Source organism: Euprymna scolopes, chromosome 26 (genome assembly GCF_053919585.1).
Source record: "Euprymna scolopes isolate OS-2025 chromosome 26, ASM5391958v1, whole genome shotgun sequence".
NCBI lineage: Eukaryota > Metazoa > Mollusca > Cephalopoda > Sepiida > Sepiolidae > Euprymna > Euprymna scolopes.
The window spans coordinates 93,947,098-93,957,836 of NC_136507.1; the positions used below are offsets into that span (position 1 = coordinate 93,947,098).

Genomic DNA, 10,739 nt, shown 5'->3' on the forward strand with positions numbered 1-10,739 from the left:
TCCTTCTGTTGAACCTGGCAATCTGCACAAAATTTTGAACGGAACCTTTTATTTTATCCACAGGTGTAACATGCCCTTGTTCCTTCAGCCATGACCGGGTAAAAGTCCAAAGTAATTCACAATTGTATTTTAAGTATCGCCACCACTGAGCATTGAACCTTTAACTTCTAGAAAAGTGTCACTTACAACTGAATTTTACCAAGTACTTTATTCATTATGCCATTCAGTATTTGCATGGATTAAACAAAGGGTTCTGTTCAAAATTATGTGCAGATTCCCGAGTTTGACAAAAAAGATTATATACGGCATAATCACATTGACACACCAGTTCCCGTCAGATTACTGAAGTTAAGCAAAATTGAGCCTGGTCATTACTAAAATGGGTGACCAATTTGGAAATTCCAGGCGCTGTATGTAGGAAGACATCGACACCTCCCTGCAAGAGTTGCAAAAATCTAACGTTGTCATACATGCGAGTGGGGACTGCTTGTGAATTTCATACTGCCCTGGAACTTCCTTCTTCAGAGAAAGTTGATTAAACCCGAATAGGGTTAGTGTCGTTTCACATACACATGCACACACAAAAAGATTCCCGAGTTTGACAAGATACACGTCAGAGGATACATTGGTTGAAACATTAAAAAAAAACTCAAGATGAGAACAGTAGACTAAATACTCCAAATAATACGAACCTGCTTGTCTGCCTAAATTTCTTCGCAATCACTAGAGAACCGCAACATTGATCAGTGCAAATGTGACGCATACCATTGAATGGTGAGAGAACAAAAACTGTTGGATATCGATGTCTAAGACTTGATGGCAGGCATGGATTGAAATTCATTTGTACCAAATAAACTTCAGCCTATGCCTGGACTATCTCCTTGAATCGTCAATACTTTGGGTGTTTTTTTTTTTTTATTTACTGTAAGCAAACGTGGCATCCACTTTGAACACAGCTTTCTTATTGATAACACGATGTGCATTCAATGTTTCCAGCCTTTTTTCATATGGGTATTTTTATTGATATTACACACATGAAATTCTAGTCCCCTTCAAAATAATCTCCTCCGGCTGCAATGTACTTGTCGTACCATTCCAACTTCTGGAAGGACTCACGGAAGTCCTCTTGCATGAGCATGTCAATGATCTTAGTCACAGGTTCTTTCATCTCCTCAATTTTCTCAAAACGACAGTGTCTAAGATTTTCCTTGAGCTTAGAGAATAACCAGAAGTCACAAAGAGCAAGGTCGGGACTATAGAAGAACATTGCCCTGCTTTTTATTAAAACCAACCGAGAGCTCTTTTTAGTATCCTCACTGTTCCCTTAAGTTCAATTGTCTGGATCTCTTTTGCACTTGGTTCACCAGGAATATTAGTTAGGTAGGACTTCAGGTTCTTCTTCATAACTCCTGTGGCTCTTATAATAACTGGCATGATTGATGTATGTGTGCGTGTGTGCATGTGCAGTTATGCAACAAGAAGTGAATTATTGCAAGAACATTAAATAATGGCTTGATATACTGGCATTATTTCTTGTTTTGGTAGTAATGAAGTCTTTGTATTTCCAAAGAGTTCTGGTTATATTTTGGCTCTCATGACCATCGGCATGATGCCAGAAGAATGTCTTTGAGCTGACTTTCTAATTCTTACTATTCCAATCAATTGATCTTTCACTTTACAAAGAAGCAGATTGTTAGTCTCTATCCATCCTGAACAAAAAAGATGTGTTTTCTTTCGCTGATTGCAAGGAAGCTTGCCAACCACACACACACACACACACACACACACACACATTAGCAGGGAGACCCGACGTTTCTCGAGATTGAATGCTGATCAATGAATATTTCATGCCATATTTTTATTGTCATCGAAATCGGTGAAATTGTACATTTTTCAATTAAATCGATTGATTGTCTGCTCTAGTTGGGGATCCATCATCTAGTTGAGGACCCATCGTGTGTGTGATATATATATATATATATATATATATATATATATATATATATATATGTGTGTGTGTGTGTGTGTGTGTGTGTGTGTGTGTGTGTGTGTATACATGCATATATATATACATATATATGTGTGATATATATATATATATATATATATATACACATACATGCATACATACATACATACATACATACATACAAGTCGGAGTTCTGAGGATGGCATCTGTTGCCGAAATATTAGTTTTAAACAAATAGATATTTGTTTATTTTCATAAAATTTCGTTGTAATTTGGCTTATAAACATATTTTATACATATTTTATTTTAATATATAATTTCATATTCATTGTTAAATATTATTTCTTGATATGAAATGACATCGATTTTTAAAGTTTTAAATTTTTGTTTTTTTCCTCCCTTTTTTTATTCAGGCGTTTCCATCAAATGCTACAGCTGTAATTCATCCCCGTTTCAAAGTGGCAAAGACTGCGCAGAGTTACCCGACAAGTCCCTGTTCGAAGTCGATTGCGATATATTCCAAAAAAATTACACAAGATGTCGCAAAGTTTCTCAAACTGGTAAGTAATTTTTTTTTTGGGGGGGGGATACCATTTTTTAAGAAATGTTTCATGGGGGTATAAGCTGATCCTTTCTTGGATTCTGATTTTCTCGCTCAGTTTAAGAGGCTACTTTGGCGTTACTGGCTTCATAATAATGAAAGAAACTGAAATTTAAAAATATTTTTTATGAGGGTAGATATTTGAATGCTCCCTAACAGAGCATTGTGTGACACAAGGTTAGAAAGTGGGAGATAGGCAAGCTCCTCTAAAGGAGTATTCTTGCTTTGACAAAAGTTGCTTGAGTATTCCCGTCGGTATTCCTTGGTCAGGGTGCCTCAGACGGCAAGCAATAAATTGACCCTACCCGAAAGCTGGTTAGCAAGGCCTTGGAGGGTGGACCACATGAGTAATACTCAGACAGCGTACCTAAGTCCGACAGGTAATGGGCCAGTTCAAGACCAAATTCTTAACTAGTACTTTCCACCCAGTCCCCAAGCACCCAAAGCAGCAAGGGGACTCTTCCCCATAATTACGAGTATGAAGGTTGAAAGATTATACTTATAGACAATGGCGATAGGAACTGACGAATCAAATTGAGCCACGTTCTGCTAGGAATAGGAACCAATCAGAAATCAGAATTGCTCCATAAAAATATTGAATCTTTGAGCATTCCAATAAACTAATGCTTTCCCTGGTTATTAAAGAGTTCTCCAAAAGGGAATTAATAATAAAATAAGGGAGATTACTCTTTACAAGTATATAATGCATAATAAATAAGGGTTAAAAGCAAAAGAAAAAAAGAAAGAATTATTTTTGGAGAGAAATTGAAAATCACGACATTCTTTTTGTTTATGATGTCAAATGGTTGGAGTAATGGACAAGAGAATGTTATTGATTTGAAATTAGGAAAACAAAAAAATTATAACGACAGTAATTGCCGTGGATTTAAGCAATGTAAGTAATCGTTATAAAACAGTCTAGTTACATTTTTATTATTTTGACTTATGTTTGTATCTTTGATGTTATTCTTTTGACGTTGTGGCAAATGTAACCACCGACCTTCTTCAGGCACGTTTTTTCGCACTCGAAAATTTACACAAATTAGAACAGAACCGCTTATTTAATTCACTGTGTAGATTGATCTCGATCAGTCCATTTGCAGAACGCAATATATGTAATTACTTAATAATAGTCAGATATATGCGACACTTGTATAGAGGTTGAAGGTTCAATTACCAGTATGGGCGATATGTTGAATATAAGTACAAATTACTTTAAGGATAAGGATTAAAAAAAGCTTTTCATTCGAAGTTATGTACGGGTCTTCGATTTTGACAAAAGACACAGAAGAAATTTAGAGGTTGCATCGCTGAAAACGTTGCGAAAATAGTATTCCTAAAAAACAAAATCATACAAAATTTCAGAAACTCTACTAATGAGTGTTTAGTTTTCCATGAGGTCATTTTTTTTTCTTTTATAAAAGGTGATGAAAATGTTGCATAGGAGACCATATTAGAGAGAGAGACTGATGGTGACATTCATATTGATGAGGGGAAGATACATTTATGCAGATATTACAGAGGGGGGGGAGAAGAGAGAAGACATTTATACTTTTTACAGTTCTGTGGATGTTCCCTCTTTTAACATATATTAGAGTGGAGAGAGATTGATCAGTTCTTTAACACCGGAGGGGACAGTCATTACTTCGATGGAGAGGGGGACACATTACTTAGATGAGTTATACACAAAGTTCATTATAAAGATGAGTGGGGACAATGTTCATATGAATGATTTCACATTACTTTCAATTTGGTAGAAAGACGACACGAAGACGGCAGTTACAAAATATGAGATGTTCTTTTATTCCATTTGACCGGTCAAAATGATGATCACATCCAGGAATTTAAAGTTGTTTCTACATGTTTAAAACTTTCCCCTTCGCTTCTAAAGGGGGACCCTCCTCTGATTCGATCCGGACTCGACTCTGGACTCCGTCTCTCTCTAACTCATCTTCAACATCTAGCTCCTATATTGAGAATTAATTTCCGCCATGACGTCATACGTTTGCCCAAAATCGTGATCGACCCACGTGGCCTGAACATGCGTGGTTCGCACATGTTCCTAATCATTTCTGCAGACAAAGAATTCTTACTAACCTATTTTTCGACCTAACTTATTTTTCAATATGTTTTTAATTTGCTATTGTTCGTTATTTTCTAGCTGACCTTATTTTAATTCAGTTTTCATAAAAAGAATTGAACAATCAAAATTCCTTTTACTACAACATATCTAAACTATTTTATGTGAAACTGAACAATGCTAAATTCCATTTCTGAATCTATTTCTGAACCTTGCTTACAAGGTTCGAATCTCGGTCTATCCTAATCCCATTTTTACTTATCTAATGTTTCTCTTATTTACAAGAAAAGGGCTATAGGATCCAGGGGAGAATGGAGTCTGGCGAGGGAGCAGGTATATCAGCGTTAATGCAAAAGATTCCTGAGAAACAAAATGAAACAAAAACAAAATCACTTTTGAAACAAACATGTATACTCATTTTGTTGTGGCAGATAAACAATTTTCTTTCATCAGAACGTTCTTTGACACTTTAAACTCTTTATCTGTTATTTTCTTCAAAATTTGTCAAGAGCCGCTAACATTGGTACCAAACCAGTGTGCGATGTGACATCATAGCGAAGGGAAAGTAAAGGAAGAGATAAAAAGACACATGTGGCCAGAGAAGAACAGAAAATACATACAAATGACATCATAGCAGAGATGAAAAGTCACACGCAGCCGGAGAAGCAATGAAAAAGTATGTGTTTGAGATATGGCTGGAAAATAACAGCCAGCAACACGTGGGTGACGAGAACGTCTTAAAAAGACATGGCAGACGAGATAAATTATGAGATAGGAACTCCGACTCTCTTAACTGCATCTTCAGCAATTACTGCCTTCCAGAGTTGCTATCGTCTCACCACATTTTGGCCAAGTAAGCCTCTGACCAGCTTTGGGTAGGATTGAAACCGCTATCTTCAGACAATGCTCACCTGGAACCTTAGAGATTCAATGCTTACCTGGAATCGTAGAGATTCAACTAAGACGACAACTATGGAAGACAGTAATTGATGAGGATGCAGTCAGGAGATTCGGAGTTACTATCCTGTCGCAGTTACCACATGACAAAGGTCAGAGGAATAGTTGGCCGAAACGTTGTGAAACAACAATTAAAAAGATGAGGATGATAGTCTGGAATAAATGAATTAAGATGCAACGCGCTGTTGAAAATACCAAAAATAAATATCTTTTGTTAAAACTGGAAAAAAATGTTGAGTAGAATTTCATTCTTTTCCTTGTCCTTTGTTTCTTTGCGAGACTTTATCTACAACGTGTTGGCGCCATTAAAATGTTATGGAAGATTATTCTGAAACGTTAAAAAAGCTGTACAACTTTACATCAATAGAAATGTATTCGTTTTGCATGGATAGGCTTTGTCAGCAGCAGCAGCATTATTATTATTATTATTATTATTATTATTATTATTATTATTATTATCAGTAGTATTATTATTTTTATTTTTATTATTTTTATTATCATTTTTATTATTTTATTATTATTTGTTATATTTTATTATTATTATTATTATTATTATTATTATTATTATTATCATCTTACCACAAAGGAAGCTTTAATCTGTTTAGAAGAATTGATACATGTGTAGTGCTATTTTAAAATATTTTTTTATTCTGTTTAGAGAGTTTTTGAAAAGGGAGATAATCATGAAATAAGGGAGGTTACTTTTTACACGTGTAGATGCTTGTTTATATTGATGATCTTTTAAACCAACGCATTTCAGGTGAAAACATTATTACATACTTACGTGTCATGGCAAAATTAGTATAAGTCCCAAAAATGACAAAAAAGTGATCTAGTAGAAAAATAATTACAAGTAAAAATAGAATTTATCGAATTGTTGAGTTTTATCGCATGTTTTAATGTGGAAGAACCGTGCAACCAGTTTAGTGTGACAAAGTGGTTTATCTCCCTTGATTTAAATTGACTTAAATTGAATTAAATTAATGCTCAGCCATTTCTAAATCGAATGTGATTGTGAATGATTGTTTTTTTTTTTTGTTTGTTTGTATTTTTGGGGTTTTTTTTTTTTTTTTTTTTTTTTTTTGTTAAAACACATCTAGCACGTCTTATACCGGATCATTATTTATATATATTTTTTTTTAATATTAATTTCACCATGATACGTAAGTACGGAATAATATTTTCACCTGAAATGCGTAGTGGAGGTCACAAATTTAAGTGAGATTAAATTCCTTTGCCCCAAATAAATAATAAAAAAAAAAAGAATGAGAATGAAACGAACCTCCTTCTGATTTAAATTCACGGCATTTATTTTTTAAACAACAACAAGAATAAGGTCATTACACAAAGGTAAATAAATAAAGGTAAATAAATGAACAGAAAGGCTTGTTTTCTTTGTGAATGGTGACTGAGGTAATTAAATGTTTTTTATGTAAAGACTAGCGGGGGGTACCCGGCGTTGCCCGAGTGTTTGTAGGTGTGTGTGTGTGTTTTGGGGTAAATAAAAAGAAAAATCGTTGGTTGTTTTAAAAAAAAAAATGAAGCCTTGACAGCAGTTGGAAAATAGTAAAGTGTGAAAAAAAAAATAGGTGCCCATTTTTGACGAGTTATTGACGTTAACTTTGAGTGCGGGAGTCTGTTGGCTTCTTTTTTTATATACGAAAAAGCTTAATGCACATGCGACGATCGTAAGCAATAGCTATTCAGCAGTTAACATTTTCTCTGGGACAGTTTTTAATGAGGTCAATAACCCGGTTTGTTTGTTTTTACCTAACTTTGGAGCACTACAGTTTTAACCCCACCCCACCTCATATGTTACACGATGTAATTGTAATTTAATTTAATATTATCATCCTACCTTTTTTTACCATTTAAAAGAAAAAGCTTCAAATAAACTGCTAATATTTTTTTTTATTTTTTGTACACCATACAAAAATAATGAAAATGCGAAACAAAAATCGTATTTACATTATCGACGCTTTAAAACAACGTTCCTATGTAGTGACGTTTTTAAGCCGTTCACACACCCACATTTTAAAAATCTAGTAAAAATCAAATAATAATCATATTTTCCTGAAATTTTCAATATTTATTCATTATTAAATAAACTTACATATTAAAAGTAGGTTTCGTTAAATATATTAGAGGAAATATATCTTTTAGATGTTCTACCCCCCTACCCCCACCCTATATTTCATGGTCTAAAACTAAACAAAATAAATGTGGGTCGATAAAAGTTTCAACATTTTTTTAAAGCTGAAAAGATTAAATAATTTAAAAAAATAGTAATTTTTATATATATATATAAAATCCTGTTATTTATTTCATTTACCTCAAAGTTGTTAATAAAATTGGACATAAATTCAATATGTTTAAAAAAAATAACATTTTTTCTTGATAATCTTTTTCTCTGTAATATAATTATTTGAATTACAGCCAAAAAAAAACAATTCTAAAAAATAATTATTTTTAAAAAGCTTTAAATGATGTTAAAATCAAATATTACATATGAAGTTTAAATGGATTTTTTTAATAACAGGTTTCCAATAATAATAATAAAAAAATATATTCATATAAAAGAATATAAGACTATTGAGATAATAAAAATTGTAAATCCAAAATCGGCCTTAAAAATTTCGTTTTGATTTTATTATTTAAATTGATAGAGGGTGGTCGTTATGTTTTACGCTTTTTTTCCAAAATGTACGAAGGCTTGTAAAAAACATTATCTTTAAATACATGTGTCAACAGAAGACGTCAAAATTTATTTTATTTTATTAACTCTAGTCTATGTAGTTCGTTAATAAAAATGTATTTGTTTCACAAAAGGTAAGTTTTATATTTTTTATCCATAGCAAAAAAAAAAAGTTACTTCCATTAGCAATTATAACGCGGACGCTTATCCATAGAAATTGACACAAACACACGAAATGATAACGTCACTATTAATGTATGTAATACTGACGTTCCATCGCCGTGGAGGTACCTAATTTTCTTTAATAAACAATTTTTTATCTTATCGATTTTCGTAATTTTTGGATAAAATCATCCTAAAAAGTATGTGGAATATGTAGATGTTATTGCTTTAATGTGAAATTCAGTATTATGATTTCCGAAATTTCGTCCCAATAGTGTAGAAGCGCCTAATTTTCTTATTTTTTCCTTGACAGTTCTTGCAGTGGGAGAGAACTAAATACTTTATTCTTTACAAGTGTATGACGCAAATGTTTAAATTTATTTTACAGTTGAGAGAGTCACCACTGTCCTGCGTCAGTGCGCATCTCTTGGAGAAGAAGATGGCTGTCATTCCAGGGTAGGGACCAAGGATGTGAAGATGAAGTATTGCCATTGTAGCAAAGATTTATGCAATGCAGCTCCACACATCATGGCAAGTTCACACTGCAAATTCCTGCTTCTGACCATGGCGATCCTGGCTATAGCATTAACCGGCGGCCTACATCAACTCTTTCGATAAAAAGATTTTTAAAAATTTCATAACAGAAAAAAGAAGAAGACGAACCATAAATTTAAAAATATGACAAGGAAAGAAAAAAAAATGTTAAAACTGAGTTTTAAACTCAAACTTTTTTAATTTTATTTTTATTTTATTATTGATATTTTCTTTTACTTTTTTTTTTACTGGGCCTCAATTTTTTAAATTTTAATTTTTTTAAATTTAAAATTTTTTAAATTTTAAATTTTTTAAATTTTAAATTTTTTATATTTTAAAACCAGTTTTTTTATCTCTTTTAAACACATTTTTATGTTTAAAAAAAAACAAGTCGTTTCTTATGTTTTTAAACACGTTTTTCATGATTTTTTTTTTTACAAACACGTTTTTTTCGTAACGCGTTCTTATGTTTTTAAACGCGTTTTCTTATGGGTTTTTAATATCAACATCAACAATTTTATCTTTATGAATCTTAGATGTACTTTTCAATCATTAACTGTTAACAATACAAAAAGAAAACAAAACCATTTTGTTGTTTGTTTGTTTGTTTTACATATGTGTTTCATAGTGTTACTTTTTTTTAGAAATAATAGAAAACAAAACGTTTGATTCTGAAATTTTAATTTATTTTGTTATTTTTTCTTTAACGTATGACAAATGAGATTGCAAACTCCAAAGATGGAGGTGTTGTTATTCGAAATGTTTAAAAAAAAACACACACACAGGCTTGATGAGTACCTATTAAAATGACTATCAAATTTAGTTTAGCAATGCTATTCATCTCTCATATATATATATATATATATATATATATATATATATATATATATATATATATATATATAATTATTTCCACAATGAAACAAACGTCGCGGCTCACACAAGCCATGAAAGTCCTAGGCTCGAATTTCGCCCTCATTTGGATTAATCAGTAGAACATATCCAAACTCGAGATTTAAATCTGAGTCACTTGTATGTACCCTACCTCCTGAGTCTCCTGAGCCACATGCAAGAAAGTCTAAAGATTAACACAGATAAAGCAAACCGCCGTGGGATGTCAGTCTGGTCTCTCAGTAGTTGGATGATTACATCCCTTGTTGAGAACAAGCAGGTATATTCTAATCGGATTTCACTGAGGTTTGCTTAGACTTTCTTGCATGTACTTCAGGTGGCAAGGTATTCACTTAGCATACAAGTGATTCAAGTTTCGAATCGCGGGTTCGGATATCTTTCGACTGATGATCCCAAATGAGGGTAAAACTCTAGTCATAGACTTCCGGTTTGTGACTTTCATGGTTTGTGTGTGTGTGTGTGTGTGTGTGTGTGTGTGTGTGTGTGTGTGTGTGTGTGTGTGTGTGTGTGTGTGTGTTATAAGATTCTATCGTGATAAGAGATGGTCGAAATAAAATTTGAAAATTTACAAAATTTCTTAAATCATCAAAGAATATATATATAAAAAAAAAATAATTCTTAATACATGGATTTTCTAAAGGCAAACTCTTAAACCAATAAAACAAATTACTGGTGGGCATAAACGTAAAAATCAGCAAAAAAAAAAAAGCAAAATTTTTAACCTATGTTTAAAGAAAAAATGGTGTCCAGGAAAGTTTCAAAATTGGGTAGAAAAGCATTGTATCAATGCAACTACTCAAAGAATCAATTTGAAAATGGTAAAACGGAA

At 32.6% G+C, this 10,739-nt stretch overlaps 1 protein-coding gene across 1 annotated transcript in view; it reads left to right on the plus strand.

The window, feature by feature from the left end:
- The window catches only part of LOC145248264 (UPAR/Ly6 domain-containing protein crok-like), a 189,883-nt gene extending 180,653 nt beyond the window's left edge, over positions 1–9,230 (plus strand). Inside the window, exons 2-3 of the mRNA XM_080110136.1 lie at positions 2,383–2,529; positions 8,853–9,230. Coding sequence (XP_079966262.1) covers positions 2,383–2,529; positions 8,853–9,082 — 377 coding nt within the window. The 3' untranslated portion in view covers positions 9,083–9,230. The remainder of the gene's footprint in view (positions 1–2,382; positions 2,530–8,852) is intronic.
- The last annotated feature ends 1,509 nt before the right edge of the window (positions 9,231–10,739 follow it).